At 36.5% G+C, this 17,016-nt stretch overlaps 1 protein-coding gene across 2 annotated transcripts in view; it reads left to right on the plus strand.

Moving 5' to 3' along the window:
* Positions 1-541: 541 nt before the first annotated feature.
* palld (palladin, cytoskeletal associated protein) overlaps positions 542-17,016 on the plus strand; it is a 113,016-nt gene continuing 96,541 nt past the window's right edge. Inside the window, exons 1-3 of one of the 2 annotated variants that reach the window (XM_048206731.1) lie at positions 542-809; positions 2,534-2,786; positions 7,209-8,132. In XM_048206731.1, coding sequence (XP_048062688.1) covers positions 7,210-8,132 — 923 coding nt within the window. In that variant the 5' untranslated portion in view covers positions 542-809; positions 2,534-2,786; position 7,209. The remainder of the gene's footprint in view (positions 810-2,533; positions 2,787-7,208; positions 8,133-17,016) is intronic. The other variant, XM_048206732.1, reaches the window with a different exon arrangement.

Genomic DNA, 17,016 nt, shown 5'->3' on the forward strand with positions numbered 1-17,016 from the left:
ACATTTTAAAAACGCGAAACGACTTATCTAATAGCCTGACCAGGGTGAATATCAAGAAACTTGTCAACTAGGAGGACTACGTGTTCGGTTAAATTTATCCGCAAAATAAATATATAGATTTCGCATAAATCTTGATTTTCAGCCATAACATATTACATATTACACATAACATATTTCATATTAAGCTCTTGTGGCTACTGTTTTTCCCCTTGGTAACTATTGAACAATATATGTGTATCGGACAAAATATAGAAAGTTATGTTTGGATTTTGTTGACACAGCATTGCTAAAACAGGACAGGAGTTCTCCAATTCCCAGCATGATTGAAATAGTAAATTATATATTTTTTTTATTAATTTATTCTCTCTCTCTCTCTCTCTCTCTCTCTCTCTCTCTCTCTCTCTTTATTTTTTTGCACAGGATGAAAAAAGGGTTGGGTTGGTTTAATATTCTGTTGTTTTGGGATTTAGAAGAGTTTCTGTTAGTTCAGTTTTTTTTATTTATTATTTTTGGGGGGTTACCATTGTGGTGAACTTTGGAGCTTGTGCTAAGAAGGAAATGTGGAAATTTCTCATTCACAGATACACATTTACAGTACTATTATAAGTGGTTTGAGCTTAATGCACACAAAGCTAGCATATCTATGGTTGATTTTACACGTCTTTAAAGACCACCAGCAGCACATAACTGTTGTTTATTTTTACCAATCTGACTCTTAACTAGAAACAAAATCTGCCAGCAAAGTCATGGTTGACACACCAAGTGCCATTGAACATGAAATCATCTGTGGATTTGCTAAAGTTTACCAGGTTAGTGACATCAAATCTAATATGTATAGTTTTGCTTAGATACACTTTGTATCATTTAGTAAATTAACTGCAAGGATATCTGCTTTTTTATGTGTGTGAAATAGTCTGTTTATACTTTGCATGTCACTAAGATGACTCTTCCTGTCTAAGTGGTTGCTTCGTGACCTAAATAAGCTACAGTATGGACCAGAGCTGTGTTGTCCAGTCTAAGGCCTGGATACACAAGACTGTATGTTGCTTTACTCAAAATGCCATTAGTGCGCAAATTAGGGAAATATTTCCATGCTTTTTATTTGTCCTTCATTTAACAAAATGAAAAAAATGAAACAGAAAGAGGGTCTTTCCCATACTATCTTTCACTCATTGATGCGGCGGATTGAGACTGTATCAGTCAGTGGTCTAAATGTTTGCACTGTGACTACACTGAGTGATAGATCTTTTTGTTCCTCTCACTGAGGCTCACTGTAATCAGTGCATTGATTGTTGAGAAACGGGAATAGCTCTGCGCTGTCAGTGTTTATGAAGTGAATGTGATAAGTGTCTTGAAATAGACTCTTACTGCAAGCTCTCACGGCCACATCTGCCGTCCATCTCAAACACCTCTCTTAAACCACAGAGAGGCTCGCCTTTTCCATGTTAAAGAAACAGAAAATTCTGTCATCATTTACTCACCCTCATGTCATCCCATACCCGTATTAATTTCTTTCTTCCTTCAAACACTAAAGGAGAAATTACAATCCTGGTTGCTGTTTTGAACTGGAGCTTTCAGACTTCAAAAAGGCTTTAAAAGAACTATAAAAGTGTTTATGCGACGACTATTTTATTCCAAGAAATAGAGATGTTGAAGTCTTAGATCAGATTCACATGCCTTGTTTGTATTTAAGCGATTTCTTTCTTTCTTTCTTTCTTTCTTTCTTTCTTTCTTTCTTTCTTTCTTTCTTTCTTTCTTTCTTTCTTTCTTTCTTTCAAACACAATACAACTGTTAACAGCTCCAGAAATATTACCAGTGAATAACAAATTAAATTTCCACCTTAGTCAGACAGAAAGTGTGTCACAAATCCAAAGAACATGAAGCTGCTTATCTTGCTGTATCATCAAGTATAGACAGTAAGAGGTGTTAATGGTCTACCAATGAAGCTTTGTGGCAGGAAACTTTGTTGTGTACTCGTTCCTATATAAAGCACTCTGTTAATGGCAGGGTGTCTTAATGGGATAAAAGTATATTTAGGTACTGAGCTATTGATATAAGGTTAAATTAAGTCTTTATTGACTGGCACACATTGGTTCTGAAAGTGTCATGTCTCCATACTTAAATAGATTCGTAATGGTGAATATTACTTAAAGCGTCATAGTACTTTATATAAAATTAGTGCACTACGAAAGAATTTACACATTTACGTGCACATTAATTGTGACTAAGTTTATTGGATAGATGATATAAAAACAAATATATTATGAAAAGTTAAATGATTTGTGAAAATGATAATTTACCTGTGCTGTAGGTTTGCATAATTCAGTGTTTTGGTGACTTGTTTTGAACCAAACAGTCAAGTGTATGTCTGCGAAATGCATTTACATGCCTTTGTGGAAATGAAAATGATGTATGTGTGTTTTTGATGTGGTGTGGGCACATGGATGCTACACACCCCAGAGTGCTCTCTCTCTCTCTCTCTCTCTCACTCACTGTGTCTCTCTCTCTCTCTTACTGTGTAACCTGAGCTAGGGTCCAAATTTAGCGGTACTCAGTAAGCGTCCAGGGCCCGAGACAGATGGGACAGCAGGCCACTCTGCAGCCACTCTAACCGGCTCACCTCAGAGCACTCAACAAAACAAGACAAAAGAAAATAAGGACAGAGAAAAGACCCACAACTCCTTGAGGAAAGGAGACTCGTCTTTTCTAATTTCCTGGCATAGAGAACTTCAAAAAAAACTGGAACCTTCTGAAGGGGACGGATATTTCCAGAAACTGACTTAAGGTAAATGCCTGTTTTGTTGTTGTTTAGATATAATGTCATTGACTGTAAGTAGGATCCCATGTGAATTGTTTTCATTCAGCTCATACAAAACTACAAATAAAAGTAAATTATATAATTAGATTCAGAACAGCTCTCAAATGAATGGTCATCTGGGTCATCTGCGCTATTTGGTTTCAGCTTAACATTCCGTTTCGTCCGGCATCGGATTAATACTTCTACACTTTTACGAATGATTCAGATAAAGTGCATTCAACTGCTTGCGTCAGAGATGGAAAATCAAGCATGTCAGTCTGTCAGTCTTGGCTTTCACAATTGTTTGGCTTGTCACATTTATATTCCGCTATTTATAATTCATCAGAGCAGAATAAAGATGCCATAATTTCCACATGAATTATTCAGAAGCAGCATGTGTGTGTGCTTATGTGTAAAAAAGGACTCTTGGTGGGGAGGTGGTTGCTGCTGTGAAATGCAGCCCTTGAGGATTAAAAATAACAACAGCTGGCCTTCAGGACGCCATGACGGGGAGAAAGTCACACTCTCATGTCTCGTACATGCCCGCACACCTTTACATACAACACCTGGTCACTTTATATAAACATCGTGTAAACAAAGTTGACTATAACAAAACCTGGAGACAAGATTGTAATACAGCACTTTGTCATCAATTAATAGGCCATAAATAATAAATATACATGTACAAACAAGCATCTACAGTGGAAATGTAGTCATAAAGTTAGCAGGAACACATTAACGTGTCTCAGACATGCGCATGGAGTGTTAACACACACTGGCCAGTTCCCCTGCACGTATTCAGAGCTGAGGTGTGTTTTCTCTGTGACCTGATCTGTTGGTTGAAGGGTTTCGCTATGCTGCAGACACTGTCTCATATTAATGTTTCACCGATGTGTGGTATGTCAGACCAAACACTTTCCCTGAATTATGGCGAAGGATCCTCTCCACAGGTTATTGAGGATGTGATCTTTCACTGTCGGATTCTGAGGTGTTTTTCCACAAAAAAAAATCCACAATAGGGTCATGAAGCAGCCATTAATACATTAAAACAAAACCATTTTCTTTAAGTAATAGAACATTAATTGACATTTATGGATCAACTATAACATCTGTACTTAAGAGTGAAGTTCAAGATGGTAGTACGTTCAATAAGTTCCATCTTTTTAAGTTTATCTGTTGCATAACATTCTGTCTATTAAAATCCCTTATGAGGTTGGGTTTTGAAGGTAGCATAGATGCATCCTTCAATGTCTATGATATCCTGCAATCCAGCTTGTATATTTGGGTGAAAGGGAATTTATAAATGTTTTTTTTTTTTCAACTTATGACTTAATACCAATAAACAGGCATTATAGATATATTTGCTCAAAAATTTGTGTATATATATATATATATATATATATATATATATACACAAACAAAAACAGAAAATGCAAAAGATATATTTTCTTTATGATAAATACAACTCATGGGAAGATGGCAAAACTAAAATGTATTAAACTGAGAAATATATGTCATTAATAGCCATAAAATAAGTAAATTAGCCAATTTTGTTTAAATTAAAGATTGCAGAAATGAGTACACCCTAGATTTAATTCAACAATCAATAATCAATAATCCTCTTGTACCACTGTCCTCTTTTGTGCTAAGAAATAAGTCTCCTGACAGTTCTCTCCCAAGTGGTTTCATTGTTGTCAGGATTAAGTCTGAGAATGATTCAGTGGGATATATAACACTTTTAATTGTCAAGAAATTACTTTTCTTTAAATGTTTTGGTTCAACATACTTACCTGTTGATCAAACATTGTCTTAAACTTACACCAGAAAATGTTTATTTTGTTTTATATAGTAACTTTTAGGAGGGTGTATCATTTTTGCTACACAACTTTTAATCACCTTGATAACAAAGTCTTGTTTTCCTGAATAGTTCTGACATGCTTCTTTGGTAATTGATTAAGCAGAATTGCTGGAACATTATATCTCTAAAGAACCCTAACATGTCTTCTAAGTAATTGAGTAATTGCTGACTTTCAGAAGTTTCAGAGGGGGTGTACTCATTAATGCTGTGCACTATATATATATATATATATATATATATATATATATATATATATATATATATATATATATATATATATATATATATATGCTCCAGAATCTGTTATAGATTATTAGACATGGATTATGAAGCACTGGATGTCTGCCGTAAACCTTATGAGGTTCCATCATACACATGCTATATCTTTCTTACATGTTTATGTAAAAATATCTATATTTAAATAAGTAGCATGTAAATATTTAATGCCATTATTTTAATTTATGCACTACTTTTCAAAAGTTTTTTTCTTTATGAGTCTCTTATGCTCATAGATATAATAACTAGATATAATTTTTTAAATATTTTTTAACTAGTGGGTGCAGGACACTATAGTTCATTTATGTAAGTGAGGATAGCAAAATAAAGTAAACTGTGACACATACCAAAAAATTCTTCATACAGTGGACTATCAGTAAAATTGATAAAAATTTGGGACCAAAAATTATTCAGACACTTTGACCTGAACATGTTTTGCTTAAGTGTTACCTGACATAATTAAGACACAATTTAACTCTGAGATCTTGTCATATTTTATTACCATTTTAGTGATATAGTGAATAAACTGTATTAATGAATGAAATGATAAAGGTGTCTGAATAAATTTTAGTTTGACTGTATTTGATCAAAAATAGAGAAAACAGTGATTTTGTGAAATGTTATTAGAATTTAAAATAACTGCTTTCTATTTTAATATATTTTAAAATGTAATTTATCCTTTTGATTGCAAAGCTGGATTTTCAGTAGCATTACTGCAGTCTTCAGTGTCACATGATCCTTCAGAAATCATTCTAATATGCTGATTTAATACTGAAGAAACATTTCTTCATATTATTATTACACATAATTATACATTATTATAATAATAACCCTAATGCTCAAAATAATTAATTGGTTTGAGTATGACAAAACTTAAATTAAACAAATTAGTTAAAACTTTTATGAGTATTTAGCACTTTATTTTTCTTTCAAGTTCACAGAACTGATATATTTTAAGTAAACTGAACTGTTTCATTGTTTTGAGTTTTATGAACTTACTTCTTTTAATTTAGACAAACTTACATAACTGAAACTGGTCTGGGATTTCTATTTCCTAGCATGCTTTGCCCATGGCACTCGAAAGGGAGAGTACATGCTAAAATTAAGTGTTATATAATGTTTTTTTTTTTTTTTTTTTGTGCAAGATTAACTAATGTTAAGTGGGAGATAGTAGTGATTAAAGTTTTGTTATGCTAATTTAGAAGAATTTCTGTTAATGTGGGTTTTTGGAGAGTTAGCATCATGTGACAAGTGGTGAATGTGGCTTGGTGTGAGAGAAAGTATGTTAAATGCTTTATATTAATGTACAAATTCAGCAAGTGCTATACCATGCTATTGTTAACATGTTAGCAAATTAGCAGTTTAGCATTTTCTGACTTTGTTTGTTATAGCTACCTAAATTTACACTAATAAAAATGTTTATATTGAGGTTACATGATAATTTTAAATTAAATGTATGAATTAATGTACTCAAACATTTCAAGTTAAGAACAATTACATGTATGAGTACAAAATAAAAATATGCCAGTTCTGTTTGCTTAAACTTTGAATTTGGCAACTGATTGGCTCAAATTCTTTTTGTTGTTGTTGTTGCCAAATTCAAATTATTTTTGCCAACTTATTCAGGTTTACAGTGTATCTATAATGAAAACAGTTGTGCTGCAGTTGTGCTCTTGAAAACCATGACGAAACCATAAAAAAAATTTTCAGGATGCTTTAATAGAAAGAACAGCAAAAAGAACAGCATTTATTTGAAATACTTTTTTTGTATCAATGTAGTCTTTACTGCCAATTTTAGCAAGATATATACTTGATGATCAAAGTTTTGAACAGTAGACCAACTGTATGACTTTTTTTTTATTTAATGTGTCAGATTTTTGAGACCAAAATGATACAGGGCTGGGTAGTCTTCAGAAGTCACTGGAAAAATAGATATAGATTGATGTGAGGACAGTAAAGAGTAGATAATAGACGAGGGAATAAACAAGATAAAGGCAGCATCAGTGTTAAATGGCACTCATGCCTTGTTAATACCAAACAGCTGTGCTGTCAAAGTATGCCAGCCTGAGTCATCATACGACAACTGTGATCCATCTCTAGTGTGAGTGTGTTTACACTAATCCGAGTGCATGAATGTGGTGTATAACACAGAAATGGCTCATCTTCGGGACTATGATTCTGATATTCCTGGTTAATGTATTTTTATAAAATGTAAATAAGAGGGCCTGCAATTTTTTTTCTTCTCACCTGTCTTTTCGTGGATTTGTGTATTGCAGGATGCAGGACAGGAGCTGGAATGACACACTCCCCCTCTCTCTGCTGATGAAAGAGGCGTGTCCTCCAGGGGGTGTGTCCTTAGAGGGGGATGGGGACATGGTTTCAGTGCCATCTCTTGATGGTGAGGTTTACTTAGACTCAATGGCTGAGCTGGATAGTGGGGACGGGGACTTTCCAGAACTTTCTGCTTTCCTGAGCCAGGACGAGATCAACCTCAGTCTGGACCTGGCTCGAGAGGCCATGAGTGACGCAGGTGACTCAAATGACCCAGATGAACCACCCGTTACCACAGAGCACCTGCCCCTTTACTCAGAAACCAAAGACCACGCTCTCCAAGATTCAGCATCTCAGTCAGCTGACGCCACATCTGGTAAAGTCACATCCAATCAGAGCATGCCGCTCAGCAGGCCTAACCAGCCTTGCACTGCTCCTGAATCACCCGAAAAGTTCATCTGCCAAAAATCCATCACGCCAGTATATAAGCAGGACCGGCCCCGGCTGGTCCACAGAGGCCTGGAGCTCAACGAACGAGCTGCTTCAGCTACTGAGTTCTGCAGCCGAGCTGCTACCTTCATTGAGGAGCTCTCTTCTATCTTCAAAGGCTCCACACGTGTGGATCAGCAAGGTGATGAAGACTCCTCCTCACCCGACAGTGGCTACTTGTCTCCAAGGAGCCACCGACTGGCCATGCAGCAGGCTCAGCCACCTTCATCCTCTTCATCTTCATCTGAGCCCCAGCAGGAAGGCTCACAGCAGGACCGAGCTGATGTTGGGTCAGATGAGCATCAGGGACGAGGGGTTAGCCTAGATGGACCCATGGCTCCTCCACACTTCACCCAGAAACTGAAGAGCCAGGAAGTAGCAGAAGGAAGTCCTATCCGCCTGGAATGCCGGGTCACTGGAAATCCCCTTCCGCTAGTCAGGTATGAAAACCACTGTTTATTCTGCTCAGGTTTTGCCAGTATCTGCTAGCATTGGGTTGTTTTGTTTTCTTGAATGTAGCTAATAGTGCATGAAAGCGGACATTGTGGATATTTTTTCATACCAGTACTGGAAAGTTAACAAACAAACAGATGCTATTTTTAGTGATACCGCTGCAAGCCCTGGTGCGATGCCAGACTCAGTCCTCCTTCAAGGAAGGGACTCATCAGTACTGTGGAATCTTAGAATGATTCCTGCAAATGTTTTAAAGAAACACAAAGGAAGTGTGCAAATTAGTCAATGATTTTAAAGGCACACTATGTAAATTTTTGCCGCTAGAGGTCACTTATTCAAAACAAAGGCATAGCTTGATGACGTCTTGATTTCGCAGCCGGTCGAAAAGAATCGGGATGGGACTTGGGCAGAAATCATGTTCATGGATGAGATTATTAACATCACTATAGTATGAAGCAGAGCAGAACAGGGCTGAGTGCTGTGCGAGCAGAAATGGGCCCCGGAGCGATTGCTAATGAGAGATGAGAGCGACACACGGCTCAAGAGCAGTGGAACTTTTATTATCGCCGCTTTTGCTTCTTCCAGTTAAGAGTATGTTGGGTAAAGCAGCAATAGTATCTGTAAAGCAGTGCTGTTTTATCATATTAGATACATTTGTGTGTTGAAAGTTGTTATAGTGCAACTCTGCGTTCGCTCAGCGGCTACTATGGGACAACATGTAAAATAAGTCAATGATGTCCCCAGAGTGTGTATGTGAAGTTTTAGCTCAAAATACCCCACAGATATTTTTTTATAGCATGTTAAAATTGCCATATTTTGGGGTTGAGCAAAAACGTGCCGTTTCAGTGTGTGCCCTTTAAATGCAAATGAGCTTCTGCGCTCGGCATAAGAGGGCGGAGCTTTAAGAGCTGATTCTCCGGTGTCAGGAGTCAGTCAGGACGCACTATAATGTCAGAAACTGCGATTATATGCTGCACTGAGATTGAACAGGTATAGTTTAGTTCAATTACGGTTGTAACTTATATTGTCTTCTTACACTATATTAGTACAAGCCTTTTGTACCGGACCCCGTCTGAATGATGGCCAAAACTTTACAGATGAGTTTTATGATGTTTATTGTACTTAACTTCACACAAAAGATGAAGTGTCTGTTTTCACTCTAGAAAATCACTGTAAGACCTTAATAAAACACAGTGCATGTGTGCATTAAAATATTATCCATAAACTCTCTCTCTCTGTCCCTTGCATTATCATCAACATACACAGCAAAGTACACAGAAACACTCATTATGCCTTTTCGGGTGGTGCGTAATAAACTGGTAAACCTTATATCCATAAATCAACTCCGATGAACTGTAATAAAGTGCTCTCACCTTCATTACTGCCATATCCAGTATCACTCTGGAGGCTGTAAGCTGGATCACGAACAGTTTACTGATCTATCCTTCAGTAACACATTTTTAGCACAACCTCTGTTTTGTATTGTCCCTTTGTATTGACATTTGTTCACAAAGTCTGGTGTGAAATGATTTGCGCAGACATAAACCAATTTCGGTAGAGTTGAGGGAGCATTTTCTTCAAAAACAAAATTAATCCACCTCGTCTTCAGCAGCTCAGATTTAGGGAGTAAATGGAGAGAGCTATGTGGATTAATCCATCCAGCTACAGAACACCTAAAACGCTCGGGAGACATTCTTGTCAGTGCAGCGATGGCGAACTGTGTACAACTTGCTGTGAACTCACTCAGGGCTGTTCTATGTTAAAACGGCAGTGTCTGTCAACAGTCGTGGGTGGGGCCTGTGACTAATGTGACATCACACTGCCAGGGATCTGGAAACGGCTTGTTATGAGACACTTCTTATGATTTATGGGGATTAAAAAAAAAGGAGTGGTTGGATTTTTATCACTATAGGGTGGTTGTGTACACACACTGCCAACACACATTTATGTCCAAATACCATGCAAAAGTGAATTTTGCATAATAGGTCCCCTTTAATGCACACTGCAGTAAGCTAGATCGATATTAGGCATGGTAAAACATGGTACTCTCTGTAAAGTTGACTCTTACTGTGTTGAGCTATATAACATGATTAGTTTTCTGTCGATGAACGTATCCATCCAACAGTTGCTCACCTGTCTAATAAAACACATAAAATATTTAAGCGTCTTTGGTGTTTCCATGGTTTCTACAAAATAAAACCGGAAACCGAGGGTAACGTGGGTATGATGTCATTGATAGACGACGCACGTACATGAGGTTTGGTTAAAATTGCTTATTTCTCTAGATTTAAACATTCTTGGAAACATTTGGGATAATGTAAGTACACAAGTCAACAAAATATATAACACTGTTCTAGTGGTTTTTGGATATCTTACATATTGTGCCTTTAAGAAGAGTCGACTTTTAAATAGAATTTCTAGTAATATTTGAGATTACGTTTAAGGTTATTGAGGTTTGTAGTGGAATGCAAATGTTTATAATATATTTGTGCTGTGTAAAACTAAAGTGATGATGACAGTATAGTATTTTTATTTTTTAGATCCAATACCATCTAATAACAATACATACAAGACCCCTTGTCCCCTAAACTTTTGTTTTGACTTCCTTTGGGGTTGATGTCTTAATCAGTGGGATCAGAGCAGACACTAAACATAATCTCATGAAAGGTTATACTCTAAATTTAAGCTCACTTAGCAACTTATTTGTTGATGGTCTATTCACCTCAGTTTTCATACTAGATCAGATCTATCCAATTTTCTTCTCAATTTGAGCATTTTTGTTTGAAATGTTTTGAAATTCGAAATTCATCAGTATATACCTATATGCTTCAAGTTGACTCATTATTGAGATGGTAGCACTGAGCAGTGAACAGAATCATGGGCTTGAGATTAGTTAAGACAGCAGGCATATGTGTGTACATATGTTTCAGAGATAGTCTTGATGGTGCAACTGCCACTTGAGAGGGATGTCCCACATTGTGTAGGCATAGTGTCCAATGAGATGCTAAATTAGTGGTGGCAAACAGATTGCAGAATGTCTGTGTGGTCCCATTACCCACCTTAAGAATCATGTTGGTACAGCTGCTATTTGAGTGGAGTTGTTTACTTGCATTTAGACAGATGCTTTGTAACCAATGTTGTTCTGGAACTCAGTATGTTCTTGCTAAGAAGTGATGAGGTCTGTAAACTCATTTACTTTGCAGCTCTTTTGTTAATCTGTACCCCTATCCGTCTCATTAAAATTAAAAGTGCAACTCAACACCTGAGTGGTTATTTTCATTAGAGCTGATCTCCCCACTCCACTGATAACACTGAGGAAATATTCTTAGAACAAACAGTCACTATCAGTCAGATGCTCTCTTTAATGTGATGTCTGTTGCCATTGTTTCTACTGGCATGTTGGTGCTGGTGATGGTGTTGTTTCCATTGTCCACAATCTGCACTCAAAATTTAAAGGGATAGTTCACCCAAAAATGAAAATTTGATGTTTATCTGCTTACCCCCAGGGCATCCAAGAAGTAGGTGACTTTGTTTCTTCAGTAGAACACAAATGATGATTTTTAACTCCAACTATTGCGGTCTGTCAGTCTTATAATGTGAGTGAATGGTAACACAATTTATAAGAGTCAAAAAATATGCATAGACAAATCCAAATTAAACCCTCCGGTCATGGCGGCACATTGATGTCCTAAGATACGAAATGATCGGTTTGTGCAAGAAACCGAACAGTATTTATATTATTTTTTACCTCTATTACACCACTATGTCCAACTGCGTTCAGCATTCGCTTAGTGAGGTCTGATCGCGCTCTGACAACGGCAGTGATGTCCCGCGATTGTCTATGCATATTTTTTGACTCTTATAGATTTTGTTACCATTCACTCGCATTATAAGACTGACAGACGGCAGTGGTTTGAGTTAAAAATCATCATTTGTGTTCTACTGAAGAAACAAAGTCACCTACATCTTGGATGTCCTGGGGGTAAGCAGATAAACATCAAATTTTCATTTTTGGGTGAACTATCCCTTTAAGACTTGAAATGAACAAAAAAGTGGGATAGTATTGAAACCAAGAACTTTTTGTCTTTAAAAGTGATTATAATGATGATAATGTGTATAAACAGTATAATCAGTGTGGCAGTGAATATACTGTATAGAGACCCATGCTGAATCTGTTTGTTGTTGTTGCTTTAGCTGCACATACACAGCACTTTTTATTATAATTTCAACAGATTTCATTTGTGTTGTATCTGCACACTGAAAACTGTACATGTACTGATACTGTACATTCTGTTTCTTTTAATAACTGCCATAAATTATAAAATCACTATGATGACTAAGTAATTTAAAATATTAACTTGATCCATACTGTACATTCTGTTTCTTTTAATAACTGCCATAAATTATAAAATCACTATGATGACTAAGTAATTTAAAATATTAACTTGATCTTTCTCCACCTTTCTCCACCTTTCTACACCTTCTTAGGGAATATCTTATTGTAAAATCTAATTTACATGAGGAAGTGCACTATATATGCATTCAAATAGTAATTAAACAACACAAAAGTAACCAAAATAACCAAGTGTAGTTATAAACTTCTTAAATCGTCTACATTCAGTCAGATTTACCAATGTTTGTGTGCTTAAACTTTTTTCAAATAATAGGTGAGTTGTACACTCCAGTTTTTTATGTATTTTCTTTTTTGCAAAAAATGTGGCTGATAAATAGGTTTATAATGCATTTTCACCATATTTTCATATGTGTGAATGCTGCAGTCTGTTAATTTGCTCTAATGATTATGCATTGCTGACATGTGTGGCATGAAACCGGCCTATGTTTTGCTGTTAAACAGCATAGTTCAACAGCTATACCAGCATTAATCCAGATCTAACCAGAATAAACCAGTCTGGACCAGCAAGGAAAGTTAGTCATTTCAGCCTGCACTTACCAGTTGTTATTATAGAAATTATGAATTGCAGGGAAAAGTATAGAAATAGTTTAACCCAGTATTAAAAAAAGTAGGGTTGAATTTTTAAGCAAAAATTGGGGTTTTTAGCTAGAGTTCAGATGTTTAATGTTCTGTTAGTCTGAGTGCATAAACACTGAGTTCTGTGTGTTCTGATCTGCACAGCACACACTGTTTCCACCCCAACAACAGGAGGTTTAATGTTGAGTTAGAGAGGGGCAACAGTAGCCCACATAGGGTTGCATAATGAATGGGGACAGAGACACACTTGGACTCCGCGGACGTGGTGGTTGCACACTGGAAATGCAAAGCCTCATCCGTCTCCCTCTGCCACTGCAACCGGGCCTCATCCTGTCAGTATAAATAGTCCTCTGGTCGGCATGGAGGAGCCAGGCTCTGGAATGCTATCCATGCCATGACTTGACACTTTCCATACGGCTTTACTTTCTCCACCTTTCTACACCTTCTTAGGGAATATGTAGATGTCGGAAATAGAGAGAGAGCACAGAGTAAAGCTCCACAGGGAGATGTAGCATGTGGGTCACCGTGATTTTGCCAAGTTAGACATGTTCCTGGATCAACATATTTTGTTAACCCTGGAACAACATTCCTGTCCCAGTATTTACCCTATCACTACCCTTAAAGCTAACCCTATCCATAACTTTTCTCTAAAATCAGAGGGAAATGATAGGTGAATGATGCTTATGTAGAAGCACCTATTCCTGGTTGTAAGCCTCAAATCTGATTGGTTGATTGAAATGTTGTTCCAGGATCAACAAAGACGTTGATCCCGGAACATGATGTACAGTACTTGGGGAAATCAGGTTCACCGTAGCATGTGACCTGCCGTTCATCCAAGATTTACCGATGGTGTGTTTTTGGCCTCTAGGTGGGAGTGTTGCATCTCAAGTTTGAGTCAGATTGTGCAAGACCAGATACAGTTTATTTTCTCAGAAACTTGCTCCTCATAGGAGGCACTACAGAGACCCTTGGTATAAATACTGTAATGATTACATACAGGTGTTACATAACCCAGGGTTATATTTATTGAGACATGTTTTTCATAGTTCGCATGGACGGGCTAGAGAGGGTAGGCAGAGAGGATAGCTTGAAGTTTCTGGAGACATGAGGGAGACTGAAATTTCTTACAGATCAGGAAATCCCTTTGGAAAATACTAACACTTCAGTTCAGCTACAATATAACCAAGAAGTAACAAATATAAACAATTTTCCAATTTATGATATGACTGGTGAACGAAGATTTCCAAAGTATCTGTTGCATCTGAATCACACACATGCATATTCTTGCCTCTGTCTTAATCTGATTTGCTGCTTGAAGGGCAAATGTCAATGAATCACTCTGAATGGATGTTCAGTTTATATAACAGGAGCCAATTCAATAATATAGGGATCAAAATAAGGTCTTTGCACTGAGTACACTATACTGCTGTAATATATTTATATCATGTTAACAGTTACTATATTTATAATGTCTACTGGCTGATGTGAATATCAAATGTTAATTTTATGAGCACAATTCATTTATAACTTGTTGATCTGCTAGGAATTTTTGAAGTTCACATCACTTTCACAAAGCCATGGGTGTGAAGACTTTCTCACGCACCCCTTTGAAATCAAATCGTGTGTGACGAAACAGCGCCAGTTTTCTTTGGCGTGTACTGAACCTGAAAATGACATCATCAGCATGTGTCAAGCTTCAGTCTGAGTACATCAGAGTTGACTGACATCATTTTGAGTCAGTAAGCTAATGCATCTTACTTTAAGTGTTGTGCATTAAACATTCATCCTTTGCTGTACAACATAACTGATCCACGTCTGACTGACTGATCCAAGCTCAATGTTTTTCTTCATTGTGTCACTGAGGATAAACAGTAGTTTCCTTCAGTAAACACTTGAGTTTTCCACTGTAAGGTTGATGTTTTTGTGAAATCGGCCTAAACAGGAAGTCAGTGTGGCTGACCGCTTGCTCGACTGAAATCAGGATAGTGACTGGGTGACATCATCTATGGTAGAGAGGAGTATATCTTCCTTGTTCACACTCTTTCATTTAAACCATTAGTCCCAATCATTTGCAGGTGTGGAGAGGCAAGGTGTTAGGTAAACATTGGGTTTGGCACAGAGGTAAATAGTGCATAGGCTGATAGAGGTGCCTCTATAGATTTATGCATGAATGAAACACAGAAAGCTCTCAGAGTAGAGCATATGTGTTTGTTTATGTGTGTTTGTGTGTGTGTGTGTGTGTGTGTGTGTGTGCGTGTGTGCACGAGTTTTTGTGATTTAAATTTATATAATGACATGGGTATTACACTGGTATTACGACATAAACATGAAATATGAGGATATTTATAATAGTATTTATAATGAGGATATTAAGCTATTTAAAATATTTAAAATAGCTTTAAAAACATACTTAACAATGTTTTATTAAAAATGTAAAAATGCAGAATGTTTTCTGTGATGGGTAGGTTTAGGAGTAGGGGTATAGAATGTACAATTTGGTATTGACACAATTTTCACGATTCAATTCTATTCACATGCTTGCGATTTGATTTCGATTAGATTCAATATCGATTATTTTGGATGTAGTATATCAGTTACAGTACATGGCAAATTTTCTAGAGGAAAAAAATCTCTCAACTAATGTAAACTACACATGAGTCAGTTGGTAGGCTACTACATTACTATAATATTAAAGGTTAAAATTAACTTATTTATATACAAACACTTAAATTACACTCAATGATGTTTTTTATAATAAAGTTTAGAATTACATAGAATTATCATATGTCTACTACTCCAATTCGTTTTTTAAATATTTAAATCGTGGCTGTCATAACTGATTTATTCAAACATGCATTAAATATTGAAGAACATTAAAAAATATAATGGATATGTAACGGTGCATATATTTATCAGAATGCTGCTCTGTATCTGCTCTCTTCAGTAAATTATAGAAAATTACTTAAAATGATATTCAATGTATCCTAATGTAGCCTGGTCTATTTTGAGATGAACACAATATTAAAGTTTCAATTTTCTAGTTTGCTGGAAAGATCTCAATGCAACTCCACTATAGTAGGCTTCTCAATATGCATTTTAAAGTAAATTTACAGGGGGTCAGTGAGGTGTAGGAATATTTTCACATTTCAGCCTCCTAGCTTGCTGGGAAGCTTTGAATGTAAGAATGTCAAAAAAACATATATGCTATACTTAATTGTCAGGTAAAAAAAAGTCCAGAGATGCAAGGTTCGAAGAGTTCTCTTAAATTCAGCCCCCAAATGCAAAAACATCATGACTTTTATAATCAGAGACTTCCTAAAAATGCATTTAAAGGGGATAATTAGGCCTACATCATCAGTATCTATCAAACTGCCTTGCAAACTACAACACAACCACACAAATGCACAATTAGGCTTAGGCAAATTTATTAAAGGTGCCCTAGAACCAGTTTTAACCAGTTTCAGCTTAAAATACCCCATAGATTTTTTTTTTTATTAATTTTTTTAACTGCCTATTTTGAGCCATAATTATATATGCACCGATTCAGCACGTGACCCCTTTAAATCTCGCGCTCCCCCGCCCCCGAGCTCTGGACTGCCTTAACCAGCATAAACAAAGTTCACACAGCTAATATAACCCTCAAAATGGATCATTACAAAGTGTTCGTCATTCATGCTGCATGCATCGATTCCTGTGAGTATAGTATTTATTTGGATGTTTACATTTGATTCTGAATGAGTTTGAGGCTGTGCTCCGTGGCTAAAGCTAACATTACACACTGTTGGAGAGATTTATAAAGAATGAAGTTGTGTTTATGAATTATACAGTCTGCAAGTGTTTAATAATGAAAATAGCGACGGCTCTTGTCTCCGTGAATACAG

This window comes from Megalobrama amblycephala, linkage group LG11 (assembly GCF_018812025.1).
Source record: "Megalobrama amblycephala isolate DHTTF-2021 linkage group LG11, ASM1881202v1, whole genome shotgun sequence".
NCBI lineage: Eukaryota > Metazoa > Chordata > Actinopteri > Cypriniformes > Xenocyprididae > Megalobrama > Megalobrama amblycephala.